Source organism: Melopsittacus undulatus, chromosome 12 (assembly GCF_012275295.1).
Source record: "Melopsittacus undulatus isolate bMelUnd1 chromosome 12, bMelUnd1.mat.Z, whole genome shotgun sequence".
In the NCBI taxonomy this organism is placed as follows: Eukaryota; Metazoa; Chordata; class Aves; order Psittaciformes; family Psittaculidae; genus Melopsittacus; species Melopsittacus undulatus.
In genome coordinates this window covers 18521068-18537240 of record NC_047538.1, presented here as the reverse complement: position 1 = coordinate 18537240, position 16173 = coordinate 18521068, and the positions used below count along the sequence as shown (strand labels likewise).

The following is a 16173-nucleotide window of genomic DNA, read 5'->3' as shown; positions in this document are numbered from 1 at the left end:
GAGCGAGAGGGAGCGGCCGCGCTGGGGCCTTTCAGCCGCCTCTCCTCTATGGTTTGGAGGGCGCCCCCCAGTGGATGGGAGGTGTGTGTGATGCCGAGCGGGAGCGCAGAGCTCGGGAACCAACGGGATTACAACACCGTTATTAAACAACACTTTAATGGTGGACAACGGGGCAAGGAGGCGGGGATGGGCTCATATATTAACTCTGCAATAGCCTCTGTAAGGGACAGTGAAGGGCTGGGGGGGCACTCGCACGACAAAGGCTCCATGAGGGCACCCAAAGGCTCCATGGGGGGCTCTGGTGGCATCAGGGACCCAGGAGCAGAGAACACAGTACAGACACCCAAGCGTGACTACACGAGTCCTCCGGGCACGGCAAACAGACCCTTCCCGATGCACATCCCTGCGCATCCCGGGGATCCCGGGGCCTGACGTGCAGAACGCTCGGGCTTTGCAAATAAATGCAAACACGTTCCCATAGAGCAGTCATTTTGGCAATAGTATAGCAAGCAATATGCTTGGATATCCGATTTCCACTGGTGCCATCGCAAACTCTTCTTTGTTGGGCAACAAAAGGCCAGTTGCAGCATTCTGGAAGAGAGAAACAACAGCCTCAGGAGCAGGATCCACCCATGGGTGCCAATGAAGGGGTTTAAAGCAGCCATCATACAGAAAATGACAAGAAACAATGTCCCAACACCTGGAAGATGGGTATCCAGCTCCTACTCTCACTCAACGCTTCTGATCTTGGTTTTTAGCACAATACATTGCTTTTACATAGAAACTAGTTTTTAAGGGATCATTCTTAATAAGAACCATGGAATGGTTTGGGTTGGAAGGGACCTTAAAGCTCCTCCAGCCCCAACCCCTGCCACGGGCAGGGACCCCTTCCACTGGAGCAGCTCCAAGCCCCCGTGTCCAACCTGCCCTTGAGCACTGCCACAAAGAGAACAGAGATCTCATGTTTCAGTGCAGGGGTTTGCTGCAAGGGAGATGGAAAATCATCCAACCCATCAATGGCTGCGTCTGCAGCACAACCCTGGGCTGGCAGCTTTGGTTTCCAAGCCGACAGCACATGTGGCTGCTTTTAGCTCCCCTTCCACAGGCTCACGGCACGTCCCAGAAGGCAGCCGGGGAGCGGCTCAGCTCTGCCTTTCCACATCCCATGTCAAGGCTCCCGCAGGGACACCCAGGAATGACTCTCCCAAGCAGCTGATTGTGCCTTTGCTGAAGTAATCCCATTCCCAGCACTCGGGAAAAGGCTTTCTGACAAAGAACCTCCCATAGCAGCATTGTTCTGAGCTAAAGCCAGCATGGAGATAGCGGGTGGAACCAGTGTGCCTGGAGCAGCCTGGCTAATCCATAGCACAGGAATTGCACAAGCAGAACAGCAGGAGTTCACCCCATCCCAAACTGAAGCACAAGGTCTTACCTGGAAATCATTAATGTCCTTAGTGAGAGGATGATGTGTTCTGAGTCACCTGCAACAGCCCAGAAGCACAAGGATCAGCTTTTAGCCACCGGCTGCACCTCAACCCATCCCCGCTGCATTCCCAGCAGGAAGACAAGGGAATGTTTAGGGCCCAGAAAGCAGCATGAGGGCAGGGAAGCAGCAGCCTCTGCCTCCACTGCTGTCCCCACTGCTGGACTGCTCTGCACTACACAGTGGTTACTGACTGTCTTCAAGCACTGCTCTCTAGTTAGGGAGCCCCACAGTGTGTATCTGACACCTGAACACCATCACCCCAGTACAAGGAGACCTACCTATAACCTGTGAATGAAAGAAGCCACCCTTCCCCATGGCAGGCACAACCCACAGCAACAGTAAGAGTTATGGAACAAAGAGCAAGGGAGAAAAGTGTCTTAAAGAGAATGAGGAGCACGAGATCCCGACGGGTGAACACCGAACCCCACAGCATCAAACCACACATGAGCAGCCCAGGAGGAGGTGGCAGAGATGAATGAGCAGGGTCTGAGGAGCACAGGACACGCAGGACATCAACGGCCAAAGCACGGAGGGTGAGAGCAGCAAGGGCAGCCCCATCATCCCCTTGGATTGAGGGAAGAGCAGGGACAGTGCCCGTGGCTGCTGCGAGCCCGCAAATGCCCATAAGAGGGAGCAATGGACCAGGACCCCCAGGATTAACGAAACCTCCAAGGGACAGGAGATGCTCTTACCTGTGGATGACCTTTCAGATTGGCTGGCGTTTTATAATCCCCCTTTAAAACCTATGGAAAAGAGAACATTGGAATGACCCTCCTGGGGTAGTGGTTCTACCAGCATCAGCAAGTGCACCTCATGAACTGTGTCCCATGTCCCAGTGTACCTGAACCCACTGAAATACCCTGATGGGTGTCCTGCACAGGGGCAAAAGCAGGTTTCCCCTGCCCTGACTGAGCAAAAACGGGGAGCAGCATCCTGCTGGGGCAGGGAACTGACACAAGCAATTCTCTGGTTCCTCCCTTAGCCTGGAGGGGGAGAGTATTTTGGTCTTTACCATTGCGCCAGTTCTCCAAATTCACCCCAAGAAGTACTAAAAGGTCCATGTCAGTGACCCACAGAGCTCACCCGAATTACAAGCACTGCCATTGGGCTGCAAAGCCTCGGGGATGAACCTGGTCCACCCCAAAGCACTAGAAGCTCCCTCTGCCCCATTCATGCTGTCTGTGGCTCTGCAGCTTCTTCCTCCCAGCTCTGCTCCAGGACCATGGGTCAATCCTCACAAAAACGGCTGCTTTGGGCCAGATGCTTCACAAGCCTCCACTCACCCTCCTCATGGAGCAGGGAGTGTCTGGTGAGCTGTGGGCCACAGCACAGCCCTGGCTGCCCCTGTGCTGGAGCGGGTGCAGCGCCTGCAGCTGCAGCCCCAGATAACATCCTGCAGCCAGCAACAACCTGGCCTGGGCTGGAGCAGGGAGGGACAGAGGTCAGCATCAGCCACAGCACCAAAGCACAGGGAGCACCAGCAGCCGGAGCCGTGCCAGACTCCAACTGTTTCAACATCATCCCATTAAACTGTGCACCTGTGCTCCCGCAGGAAGGAGCTGCTTCTTCCTGCTCCTTCCTGACAGCTCAGGACAGTCCAGACAGGCTCCAGAGGGCCCCAGGGTGCACAGCCCCACGACACTCACTCTGTGCGTGTTGTTGACAACCAAGGGGTCGGGGTGGCCGTAGTTGGGGGGGTTGGCGTAGGGGTCATAGCCGAGCCTGGCCAGCATGGGTGCGATGTGGGCCATGTCCTGCAGCACATCCCCCGGGATGTGCCCGATCCACTTGGATAAGGCCTCCATGTTCACCGGCTTGATGACCTGGTCTGTTGATCTCTCTATCCTGGGGGAAACAATAAAGGGATAAAACAAGATGCTAAGGCTGGATTTCACACACAGGCTGGGATCACACCCAACAGCCCTTGGCTACATTCACCAGTGCCCCACAGGCTGGGTCCCCTGTATGGGGGAAATCATCCCACACTGGGCTTGCGGTGTGAAACAGGGTAGGAAGCAGCAGAAGACAAGCACCCTGAGCCAGCCAGCAAGGAGGGAGTGCTGGGGTGTGCCTCTGCAGAGCACGTATTGCTTTTACCCTACAACACAAGCACCAAAGCTGGCAAGCTCTGCTGCTCAGCCCTGAAAGCTCTTCATAAGCAGCAAAACTAATTGCACTAAGAAGGTATTTATGGAAGGGTGGAGAAAAGAGGCATTAAAGAGCTCGTGTTTCAGAGTGAGCAATTCCTGTCAAATTAGAGACCAAAAACTCTGTGCTGCCAAGATGGATTAATAAAATGGTCACCTGCTCCTGAAAGCTGCTCTGGTTGGTACAACAGATTGTTAGCACTAAACCCCTTTCCTCAGGAACACAAAACCTTGTGCAGTAAAACTGGATGTGCTGCCACTTCTGGCCCTGGAAACCATGCCCAAACACAAGCAAAGCCCCTTTGCCCTCAGTTTTAGCCTTAACCTGCACTGTGTAAGAAAATGCTGCTTGAAAAGCTGAGGGAGGAGCCAAGACACCCACTTGGACAGTGACACCCCGCCGGGCTTCCCGATGAGCTCCTCGTGGTGCAGCACCGTGTCGCTCCAGGAGATGTCCAGGAACTTCATGATGGTGTGCATGGACTGCTCGGGGTGCAGCACCAGCTGCTCATAGTAGACAGGCAGGCAGCGGGAGCGCCCGATCTCCAGGCACTGCGAGTACATCACCTCAATGGCTTTGTTCCACTTGGTCAGGCAGTCCCGGTAGCTGTTGAGGTCGAAGCCCGCGATGGTCACCTTCCGTGTGATCATGGAGTGGACGGAAGCGCGGCCGTCTCGAACCATCAGGAGGAACTTGGAATTGGGGAACAGCCTGGACAGGTACACAGAGGACTTCAGCGTGAAGGGATCCTTGTTGCACAGGTACCGCGCCGGCTCGCCGTGCTTGGCGATCACCTCCAGGATGAAGGCCTGCATGGCAGCATCCAGGACCTGGTCCGTCACCCCCGCCTCGTCCAGCCGCATCTTCTCCCGCCCCGACTTGGACCATGCCTGCCGCATGGCCAGCACACGTGGGATGATGCGGGTCTCCTCGCCGCAGCGCACCTCGGGGTGTGCGTCCAGCATGGCCCTCATCAGCGTCGTGCCGCTGCGCGGGACCCCACCGATGAATATCAGCGGCATCTCCTTGCTGTACCGGTACTCGACGTGGTTGGAGTCCATCATGACCAGCTCCTCGCTCTCCGGTCTCATCAGCCTGTGCCTCCGCTCGCTCAGGACCTGTTGGCACTCCAGGACCTGCTGGCCGAGGTGCAGAGTCACCATCAGGGCGACCACCGAGCCCACCACCAGCAGCACCCTCCTCATGGTGACCCGCATCCTCTTCTGCTCGCACAGGCTGGTGACCACGCTTCAGCTCTCAGCTAGCAAGTGTTCATCCCAGCAGGCAGCTGCAAGAGAAACAGTGTGGTGAGAGGAGCAGGATCCCAGCCAGCCCCTATGGCACCTCAGCATCCAGCCCAGCTCCTCCAGGATGCTGACACCATCCCAGGCTTTCATCACCTCTTCCACTTATCAACACCTTCCAGGCTAGGTGCCTTCTGAAGGAGTAATTAAAGTCTGTTTGGAGCACACCCGAAGAGATTATTTCTGTACAGTTTGTGCACCCAGAAACATGGGTTTGCTGCAGCAGCAAAGCCATGGAGGGGCCATGCAGCCAGCCAGTCCTCACAAGAAAACTCTTTACAGAGAGCCTGTTCCATCCTAGATGAAGCCCCAACCCTCCCTGCAGCTCTCCTGCCTTCCCAAGCCGAGCTCAGCATCGTCTTCTCACTTCTCTCAGCACCTCCCTCCTCCCTGTGCTCTCCTCAGTGTCAATGTGCTGGCAACAGGGGATTGGGAAAGCCGAAATAAGAGAAAACCAAGAGCACCTCTCGCAAGCTTCAAGTGTCTGAGTCAGGAGAAGCAGTCACCCATGAGGACAAAATGCTGCGAGAAACTAAATCACATGAGCACAGCACAGAGCTGAGTGCCCTTCCCCGGAGACTGACCTCGCATAGAGCCCTGCAAGACCTCATCTGGCACCGAGAGCCTTTGTTCTGTGCCTGGCTGGGCTGAGCTCCTGGAGCCGCTGCCTGCCCCGTTCCCTGCGAGTGCTGGCACCGCTCCCTGCCCACCCCCTGCTCCGTCTGGGCCGCAGGTTGTGCAATCCTGCCCTGGGCTCTCCATGGATTTCAAGCTCTTTGTGATTCTGTGGCCGGGCGGGCGCTGAGCGGAGCCGGGAACGGGACGTCCGTGCCCTTTCTTCTGCTGACAGGCCAAAAACGGCTTCAAGAGCGGCTTCGCCTCCTCTCAACTCCCTCCATGAGCACATTTAGCAGCGGATGGGGTGACGGCCCTGAGGGGCAGAGAGCAGGCAGGAGAGCCAGCAGCCTCCCTGCCCCAGCCCTACCTGCCAGCACAGGCAGCCCAGAACCATGCAGGTGCCCCAGGACTCTCCATCCCCTTCCAGCCCTGACATCCTGCTCCATCTACCCAGAGTGGGAAAGCGCCAGCTCCCCACCATCACCTGCGCTGTTACCCACTTCTGCTCATACCATCCAGCACCATGACTCAGGTAATGGGCCTCTGCCCACCCAGGTACATGTTTTCCCTTCCCAGCAGCAAAGGAACAGCATCATCAAAGTGATTTCTGTGGCTCTTTGGCAGCACTGTGAACATCCTATTAAACAGGATGCCAACTGCTTGGGTGACATACCAAGGTTAAACAGTCTCAAGCACATGCCCATATGCAGCAAAACAGTTAAAATGTCAAGGGCTGATCTATCTGGTCCATGCTGCTCGGGTTGGACACAGGGGCTTGGAGCAGCTGCTCCAGTGGAAGGGGTCCCTGCTCATGGCAGGGGTTGGAGCTGGAGGAGCTTTAAGGTCCCTTCCAGCCCAAACCAGGCTGGGATTCTGGGATTTGTTTAGATGTAAATCAGAGGAAAAAACAAACTGCTCTGGCATTTTGGCAGCACCAAGCACAGAGTCAGACCCATTAAAAAGACAAGCACTGCTCTGCTCCTCCCCACCGTCTTCATCTGCTTCAGTCATGGAAGTTTACTGAAGCCTTCACCCTAAAAACAACTGCAAATGCTGCGAGATCCATTCCAGTGCCCAAGACCCATTCCAGTCCATGTAGCTGGGGCAGTCAGGATTTAAGGCCAACTGGAACACATACAGTCAAGCAGCCCAAGCCAGGCAGCCTTGCAGGGAAGCTCTGCAGTTCAAAAGGGAGGCTGGGAGCACAGAAGTGCTCTGTTCTCTGCACACTTCCAGGGAGCCTTTCCCACCAAGATGCTCCCAGCAGCCACAGGAGGGAACAAAGGGACCCACTCATCTTGCTGTGTGAGACAGGAGGCTGGATGGGAGCCGACCAGCACAAAGCGGTGTGTCCCTGGGGATCATCCTGCCCACTGGGGAGCCACAGCTGCCCCCATGGACCAGCCAAGCCAACAGCATGGACGGGAGGCTCTGGCTCTGCTGTGGGACAGCAGGAAGGCAGAGAAGATGCTGCTGACAGTGGGGAGCAGAGCTTCACCTTCCTGCCGTGCTCCAGCCTCTCCCCATTGCTGCAGCACACAGCTCCTGCTGCACACACTGATCCTGCTGCACACACTGATCCTGCAGCACACACTGCTCCTGCAGCACACACTGATCCTGCTGCACACACTGATCCTGCTGCACACACTGATCCTGCAGCACACACTGATCCTGCAGCACACACTGCTCCTGCTGCACACACTGCTCCTGCTGCACACACTGCTCCTGCTGCACACACTGCTCCTGCTGCACACACTGCTCCTGCTCTGCCTCCAGCACAGCAGCCACGGGCACTGGGATGGCTGAAGCAAAGCAAACCTCTTCAGTGGGTTCACTCAGGTCTACCTGAACAGGCTGAACAAGCATTCATGAGTGTGTGCCTATGGGAGTGCTTGGCACGGTCTGAGGAGAAACAATCCCAATTATTCCCAACCCTTCTGTGCAATTCCCCACCAAGAATTCCCCAGAATTTATGAGTGTCATTAGTCTGTGAGGAGAGGGATGACCAGTTGCCTTCACAGCAGATATTCTGGTGGAAAACAGCACAGCACAAAGAGGTGGCACAGCTGTCTGATCAGATAACATTGTGGTCCTTCAGAAGCCCAAGCTGCATCTGAGAGCCCTCCACTCCTGCAGGAATTAGGGAGCTCTCAGGGCTCCATCAGGAAAACCAGTGCAGCTGGTGATGGGGAGCAGACATCACAGCACAGCAGCCAGCCGAGGCCCTGAGTGCAGCAGGGAAAGGCCGGTATGGGAGCAGGGAGCATGGGGAAGATGGAGCCAGTGGGGAAGTGGAGGCAGAGCAGTGACAAACGAGTGCACAAGAGGTCTGACAGGCACAAAGTCTTCCTCATTTCACATGCGGATGGGACATGAGTACAAACAAGGCTTCAACCCTTTCTTGTCAGCTTGCAAAGGCGATGCAATATTAACAGGGAAGCAGTGGTGGGGTAGCAGATGTATGAAATATTCCCGCATCCACAACCAGCACCACAAGGGAACCAACTGCTCTGGGATGGACCCTCCAAACACGCTTACCTCTCCCCAGTAAGTCCATTTTGCTCTAGCCAAGCTTCATGCTGAAACACCGGTGGCCATGAAAATACCTAATGGGGAAGAAAAGGCACAATGATGATTTATCAGACACATCTGTGTGTGCTGGTGGGGGATGTTCTGCTCAGCACCTTCCCCTTCTGCCCACAACCCCGCTCTGAGCACAGCAGAAGGATGATCCCAGTGACCCCAGCTCATGGTCAGTGCTGGGACCCAGACACGGCATGGGCATGCCTTCAGTTTGGCACTGGCTCTACTTCACCACAGCAGCATTCACAGGGTTAAGGCAAAAGATGACATGGAGGGAAGTGGGAAAGCGGCTGTTCCTTTAGGAAGTGAAGCCTCCTGAAAGGGAGCAGCCTCAGGACAGCAGGAGCATCTGGGATGTTCAAACCCCAGGAGACAACAGTCCGGACATGGCGCGTTTCCATCATATACAAGTGACTGGTGCAAGAGCCGGTCCCAGAGGAAGCAGCTCCAGACTCGCCTGCTGCAGCTTCAGTACAAGTGCTGGAACTGGGCAAAAGTCAGGCTATGAACAGAGTCCAGAGCAGTGACAGCAAGAGGAGATGGGGCCCAGAGGACTCTCCAGGAACAGCGGGTCACAGGGATGCCAACCTCAGCACTCAGAGCTGCCAGGACCTCCCTGGCTCCAACCCAGGGAGCAGAGCTCTCTCCAGCCTCACCACCCTTGGAGCATGCAGATCCCTGCAGCAGGGAACACTGGACCAGATGCCAGCTTTCCCACAAGGATACAGTGTCTGCACCCACAGGGACTGCAGCCATGCTGGGATGAAGCAGGAGGGATGGCACCCTGCTCCCAGTGTGTGCATGGGACCACAGGCTTGTCATGGGGCTGCTGCGGCTGGGCCCTTCCCACAGTCAGCTCCCCCTGGATGCAGACGGTGTCCTGGCCTTGGAGGTTGTTTTTGAGGACATTTCAAGCACGGACACTAATTGTTATTCCAGCCACCCAAGTCTCCTCCTCCCCTGCCCAGCTGCCATTGAACACCACAAGACCACTTCAGTACTAACTGGAAACAAGAGGGAAACTCCACCCAGCACAGACTTCACGGAGCTTATCCACAGTGCACACATCGCCCTCCTTCCCTGCAAGGCTTCCTGCTCGACACCATCCTGGCCTCCATCAGCCATGGGACTCCAGTCCCAGACAATGCTGCAGGTCTGCAGAGCAGCAGCGGCATCCCTGGATGTGCTTCACCAGCAGCACAGTGATGTGGTGCATGGAGCTGGGGCAGTTTCACAGCCCAACCCCGGACACGCTGCTCCGGAAACAGCCCCAGCTCTCACCCGTGCACAGGCACAAACACACGGTTGCAGACTTCCTGCTTGGCGGTGCAGTGCGCCATCAACTGCAGTGTGCAACCAACTGCAGTGTGCAACCAACTGCAGTGTGCAGTGCACCATCAACTGCAGTGTGCAACCAACTGCAGTGTGCAGTGCACCATCAACTGCAGTGTGCAACCAACTGCAGTGTGCAACCAACTGCAGTGTGCAGTGCACCATCAACTGCAGTGTGCAACCAACTGCAGTGTGCAGTGCACCATCAACTGCAGTGTGCAACCAACTGCAGTGTGCAGTGCACCATCAACTGCAGTGTGCAGTGTGTCATCAACTGCAGTGTGCAGTGCACCATCAACTGCAGTGTGCAACCAACTGCAGTGTGCAGTGCGCCATCAACTGCAGTGTGCAACCAACTGCAGTGTGCAGTGCACCATCAACTGCAGTGTGCAACCAACTGCAGTGTGCAGTGTGCCATCACCTGCAGTGTGCAGTGCACCATCAACTGCAGTGCGCCATCAACTGCAGTGTGCCATCACCTGCAGTGTGCAGTCAGCGGCAGCGTGCCATCACCTGCACTGCGCCATCACCTGTAGCTCCGTGGCCACCAGCAGCCAGCACAAACCCACTGCAGCCTCCACCTCCTTCTCCACCTGCAGCTGTGCAATCAGTGCTGGGAGCAGCCCCATGTCAGTGTAGCCAGGGATCATCTGCAGGGATGAAGCAACATCTCGAGCCTGTTACTTTTGAGCAGCAAAGTGTCACAAACAACCAACAAAACCGGTTTCCACACAAAGCTCCAGATCAAATAAAAAGCCTTTTTCATGAAACCCTTCCCAGAAATGACTGCTGCTAACTGCAACTTCCCCAGAAGACGTAGGAGTGGCCTGGAAAACTTCAGCTCAAAACATTGGTGCTTCATAAAAGCACGAGGAACTGCAGATGTCTCTGTGGTGGGACAGCAGCAGAAGCTGTGGTCAGCAAGAAACAACCCAACAGATATAAGCTCACATATCTGCAAATCAGCAAAATCCAATGACTCAACTGATGGTCTCCAGCCCATCCACACAATGAACACAGCTCGCCTGAGGGTGCCCACAAGCACTGTCACCTCCAAGGGCAGCAGCCACACTCCTCTTGGCCTCTCCTGGTGGCATCTTCTAATGCACCTTCTGAAGCCCCAATGCCTCTAAGCAGAACAGAGCTGCTCATGTCCGGAGGAGGCAGGAGCAAACTGGAGAGGGGTCAAATGAGCCATCAGGGAGGAAAACTGGGAAGAGCTGGCAGGGCCGGAGGAGCAGGAAGGGAATAGCTCCTGGTACACGGATGCTCAGGGTGTTTCTCCATCTCAGTTTCAGAGCAGTGCAAGCAAAAGCAGATCAACATATGTTAAAGCACTCACTGGGAAACGGATGAGCATCCTGGGAAGCAGCGAGCATGGCACAAGCACTGATCTCTGATTGCTGCTGTGTGCCCATGGCTGAGGTTCACCCCAGCGTGACACCAGCCCTGGTGCACAACCCACAGCTCCTTGCTCATTCCCAGCATAAGGATGGATCCCAGCGGGGTCGTCCTGCAGAAGCAGGGTCTGACCCACCCCACAGTTTGCTGCCGTCCCAAGTGATGCTGCAACACTCAGGAGCTCTGTTCAAACTCCTGCTGCAAGTGAGTGACAGCCCGAGGCTGTGAGAAGAGCTCACTCCTGCATGTGTGAGATTGGCTGCTGGATGGCACCAACAGCACTCGGAAGGAAGAAGCTGCTCTCAGCCCACCAAGGGGTGAGAACAGCAACATCGAGAGCAGAACAGCTTCTGCTCATGAAAGCTAAAGATGCTTCAGCTTTCATAAAGCTAAACTGCAGGCCACAAACCCCAGTGCCTCCAAGGGTGGTGAGACACTGGAACACACTGCCCAGAGAAGCTGTGGCTGCCCCATCCCTGGCAGTGCTCAAGGCCAGGCTGGACACACGGGCTTGGAGCAGCTGCTCCAGTGGAAGGTGTCCCTGCCCATGGCAGGGGTTGGAGCTGGGTGAGCTTCAAGGTCACCTCCAGCACAAACCAGGCTGGGATTCTGTGATTCCTGCAGCCCAGAGGCCACTGGTGAGGGTCTTTCACTAAAGACCATTTTTCTCCCAAAGCACAATGGAGGGATGTGTGGAATTTATTCTTTCTGCTGAGTACCTACAAAAACCAACCAGCAGAATCTGGTGCCCTGAGGACTGCAGCTTCAAACACCAGCTTTCAGGCAAGGCTGAGGTGGATTCCCTGAGCCACACAGTGCGTTCCCATCACAGCACCCCAGCACAGCACCCTGGGAGAGCTGGCCAGGGGCACACACAGCGTGCCAGCCCACTTTAACGGCTCTAAATCACATCAACAGACATTTCACAGCACAAATCTCCTGCTTGTTTATCGCCTCGGGGCTGTTATGATTAGAAAAACATTTTATTATCCTGCTTAATGCCTCAGTATTCCTGAAACAATAAAAATCCCACCAATTTACAGCATCTTCTCCACCCCCCTCTCATTCCAAGCACAGCAATGGCATTTTATCGTCCAGCAATGGAAACCACAGCATTTCCAATGCCAACCTCTCTGTAGGGCAACTGCTTTTGTCTCAAACTGGCTTATTAATTATGAAACGCCTGAAGTGCAAGCTGCTGGCAGGAGATGGTGATGGAGGCATCCACTGTACCCACCGCATGCTGCAAAGCTCTGGTAAAGCCAGGAGGGAAGGGGCTCACCTTGTACCCCCTTGATCAAGGAGCAGGGGTGGGAGGTGCAGCAGGGTGAGGGGATACAGGCAGGGAAGGGAGAATCCCCCACACTGCTCTGTACCACAAGGGATGGGTACCAGAGCTGGAGGGGTGTCTGTGACCCCAGTAATGGATGTGGATCAGCGCTGTCTCCACTGTCCCATAGGGGTCAGGAGCTCAGTGCTTTAGGGTCACCTCAGCCTTTTCATCAAGCCACAGCTCCAACTCACAGCTTCAGCTCTTGTTAATTACTCTGCATCGCTGCCTCTGGGGATGCAGGCGCCTGCAGCCTCCGGGTTCCTTCACCACGCTCAGTGCACAGACAACTCTTCCCTCTCTAAACCAAACAATGATTCCCCGTGTGAATGTGGGTGGTCAGAGCCCAACAAGCAACAGGGCGAAAGAGAAGAGGAACTGCTAGAAAAACCCCAAGTATCTTCAAAAGCAATATTGTCCCAGTCCACACGCCAAACCCTGAGCCTCAACAAGCTCCATTCTTGCACGCACAAAGCCGGGATTTGCAAATAAAATATTGTTTCTGCAAGAGAAACCCCAAAACCTCAAATTTGCTTAAGAAACACAATCAAAGTGTTTTATTTCCCCATGCAGCAGCACCAGTCATCCCCAGAGCTGCAGGCACAGCCTGAGGAGAGGGTGATGTGGACTGCTTCATGCCCTCGTGCAGCTCCATTGCCTGCATCCCTGCTCTGCTCAGCCCTATCCCTGCTCCCACGGCTGCTGGTGTGGGGGGTACATGGTCCTGAGCACGGACCAGCCTCAGGGTCTCCACCACGGCTCAGCACATCACCTGCCACAAGAGCAGGCACTTGGTGTTTTCCCAAAGCCATTTTGGGGAGGGCACAGAGTGCTGCCCAGCACCAAGTTCAACAGTGGATACGTGGCTTCCGGCTCAATATGGTGCAAAGCCCACGTGTGGGCACAGCCCGAGTGAGGACACGCAAGCCCTGCTGATGGCAGAACAGGAACTGGGTCCTTCCGAGATGTGCTGCTCTGTAACACAGATTAGCCCGCACAGCACATCCGAGTGCTTCACGGCTCAGTTCCTGTCTGCAGAGCCCAGCTGCAAGCGCTGGGCCTCCAAGGGCTGCCTCTGCATGCAGCCCTTGCACTGGAGAACCCCAGCTGCTTCCCTCTGCCCCACTGCAGCAGCCCCAGAGCCAGAAACCCAGCGGTCATTCCTCCCTGGAGCAGCACCTGGGCAACCACAGCCTGGGTTTGCGCTCACTCAGCAGGGAATGCAGGATGGAACCAGCCACTTGCTTCACTTCCGAGCACTGTGCATTGAGCAAGCTCTGCTGCCAGTGCTGGTTCTTGTCTGCAGACCCTGCGAGGATCTGCTCCTGGTGGGATCTGCATGCTGCATGGCACCTATGGGCACTGCTGCAGCCATGCTCCTGCCTGCACCCGCACAGTGAGACCAGTGCAGGACGGGGATGGAAGAGAGGAAAAAGAAGCTTCATTCACCATTAGATAGGATTTCTTGTGACATGGAGGCAGACACGGGTTTGAGAGAACTGCACTGACTAAAGGCTTCAAAGCGGTACAAAACAAAGCAGGCAGATGACAAAACAGCCTCACACTTGCTGCCTGCACTCAGAGGGCTGTGAAATCCAAAGTGGAACATGCTCTGCTGAGGCTTCCTAACACTTCACAAATCCATCAGGAGATGCTTCTGTGCGGCACAAATAAGACCAATGGCCAAGTGGTTGTTTTCTCTCTCCAAAACACCCTCAAGAGTGCCTGCATTTCACAGCATTCCAGCCATCCCGCACATCCCTCCGAGGCTCAGCTCAGCCCATCTGCAACACAAACTGCTTTTGGAAGGATCTTCTTAAAATAGCACAGAAATTGCCAATACCATTCACAAAACCTCCAGGCAGAGGAGGCAGTGGCACCGTCCTGGTGAACCGCATCCTGGAGAGGCCCCATGGCAGCTCCTGCCTCTGCACCCAGCCTGGGACATCGCTCCAGTGCAGAGGCTGCAATTCCACCCATATCCCCGTGCAGCAGTGTCCCTAATGTGGCTGCAGCACCGGCTCCAGGTGAGGTGGGAAGGACCTGCATGGCTCAGCCGCCACTGCAGGACACAGTGCTGCTCACCCTGAGCCGAGGGCTCCAGGCTGGATGCAGCACGGTGGTGGCTGCCCCAGCTCGGCTGACACACCATCAGATGTTGAGGGATGGACCTGGCTTTCATGGCTGGGCCCAGCAGTGCTGCTCCGTGTCCCAGAGCTGCCAGCCACTGCTCCCCTATGGAACAGCACTGCCCAAACACCCACACAGGCACAGAACCGACCCACAGAGCACAGGAGGCTCAGTGCCCCCCGCACCAACAGCACCCTGCAGGCAGCACAGCCCATCTGCTCCTGCCGGCTGCCACATGCACAGGCTGCAGCCGGGCACCATCACAAACCCACACCAAGGACACATCCGAACCCGCGCTGGCTCTCACCAGGCTCCCCACACGAGCGCTGCGGTGTTCCCAGAAAAGCAACGTCAAATTTGGAATGCTGTTAGCACAAATCACTTCAATCCCTCCACTCGCCCTCGCTCGGCTCCTGAGCATGAGCACGGCCCAGCTGTGCGAAGGGGAAGATGCATGAGGGGGTTTCAAGCTGTGAGGTGCGTTCTGGACAGAGCCCACACATGCAAACAAACACAGTGAGGGACGGAACAAAGCCTCATGCGATGCAAACCATGTCCTTCCCATGGAAGGCTGCAGCCCAGCCTGTGCTGCCGGCAGTGGCAGGGATGGTGATGCCGGCCATGAGTCCTTGGAGCGTGCTGCAGGCACAGCATGGATCTCACATCCCCACCACGCAGGACCTGGGCACAGCAGGGACAGCATCGGTGCTTTGGGTGGGCTGAGGCACTGACACAGCCCTACAGGAGCCTGCTGAGGGAAACACGTTACAGACCCCAGTGGAAGTTGCTGCCCAAACCTACCGGGCTGGAAGTTGAGGCTGATGCTGAACAAGACCCACAGGAGCAGCCGCTCACCCAGTGCTCGCTTGCCCAGGAGGCCTGGATGGACACACACAGTCCCAGCCCGTGGGTGCCTCCCAATGGGCAACGTGCCTGAGCCTGCTCCTGCACCAGTGTCTTGTGAGGCAATACACGGGTGCTGGGGCTGGGCTCCCAAAGGGGTGCAGGGGACACTGAGGGTGAGGGGAGCATGCCGGAAGGCAGGAGTGAGGGGGGAAAGCTGGTACATGGAGCACCCAGCACCCTGCACTGCATGCAGTGCATGCCCAGCTACACTCCCCATGCTGTGCACTGCTCTGCACGCATCCTGCCCCGCACTGAGCACCCTGCCCTACCCCGTGTGCTGCACAGGACGTACCCTGCACTGTGCTGCACTGATCACCAAGCGCCCTGCGCGGCACGAACCCCGCACCGAGCACCCCGCACAGACCGCTCCGCACCGCGCCCCCAGCGCCGCGCACCATGGCACCCACCGAGCTCCGGGCTCCTTGCGCCGCACCTCCCACTGCCGAGCGCCGCTACCGAGCACCGAGCGCCGCTACCGGCCGCTGCTGTCACCTGCGCCCGGCGGCGCGGCGGACCACAGGACCCGGAGCCAGCGGCTGAGCACAGGACCCGGAGCCAGCGGCGGAGCACAGGACCCGGAGCCGGCGGCGGAGCACAGGAGCCGGAGCCAGCGGCGCAGCAGCCCCAGCCGTGCCCCCCCCCCCCCCCCCCCCCCCCCTCCGCTCAGCTCCACTCACCGGGACCGGGACCGGGGCCGCCGCCGGCCCCGAGCGGCGCGAAACGCGACAACGTCACGCGCACGGCGGGCCGGGATCCCCGCGCCGCCCGCCCCCCGCGCATGCGCCGCGCCGCCGGCGACCGGGAGCGCGCGCGGGGCCGCGGGGCCGCGGCCGGTAACGAGGCGGTCGCGCGGACAGCGGAGGCCGTTGAGCCGGAACCGGCTCCCGTGGGCCGTGACACCGGTACCACCCACGTGATCCCATCACGTCCTTCCC

General features: G+C 57.0%; 1 protein-coding gene across 4 annotated transcripts; it reads right to left on the bottom strand.

Annotated features, from left to right (window-relative positions):
• Positions 1-132: 132 nt before the first annotated feature.
• Positions 133-15997, bottom strand: TPST2 (tyrosylprotein sulfotransferase 2). 4 transcript variants are annotated; one of them, XM_034068609.1, is made up of 7 exons: positions 15916-15997; positions 8095-8162; positions 4016-4922; positions 3133-3331; positions 2179-2229; positions 1433-1481; positions 133-591 (listed from the first exon to the last, which is right to left on the bottom strand). In XM_034068609.1, exons 3-6 carry the CDS (start codon positions 4849-4851, stop codon positions 1452-1454), a joined length of 1116 nt encoding a protein of 371 aa, XP_033924500.1. In that variant the 5' UTR covers positions 4852-4922; positions 8095-8162; positions 15916-15997; the 3' UTR covers positions 133-591; positions 1433-1451. The 4 variants fall into 4 exon arrangements, with proteins under 4 accessions (XP_033924500.1, XP_033924499.1, XP_033924501.1 ...); XM_034068608.1 differs by having other exon boundaries at positions 15922-15983; XM_034068610.1 differs by lacking the exon at positions 15916-15997 and adding an exon at positions 15646-15699.
• Positions 15998-16173: the final 176 nt, after the last annotated feature.

Coding starts and splice junctions, on each gene's coding strand:
- TPST2 (XM_034068609.1), bottom strand. CDS start 4,851: ATGCGGGTCACCATGAGGAGGGTGCTGCTGGTGGTGGGCTCGGTGGTC. Junction 3,332..4,015: donor GGCGGGGTGTCACTGTCCAA/GTGGGTGTCTTG, acceptor TGTTTCCCCCAG/GATAGAGAGATCAACAGACC. Junction 1,482..2,178: donor ATCTGAAAGGTCATCCACAG/GTAAGAGCATCT, acceptor GGGCTGTTGCAG/GTGACTCAGAACACATCATC.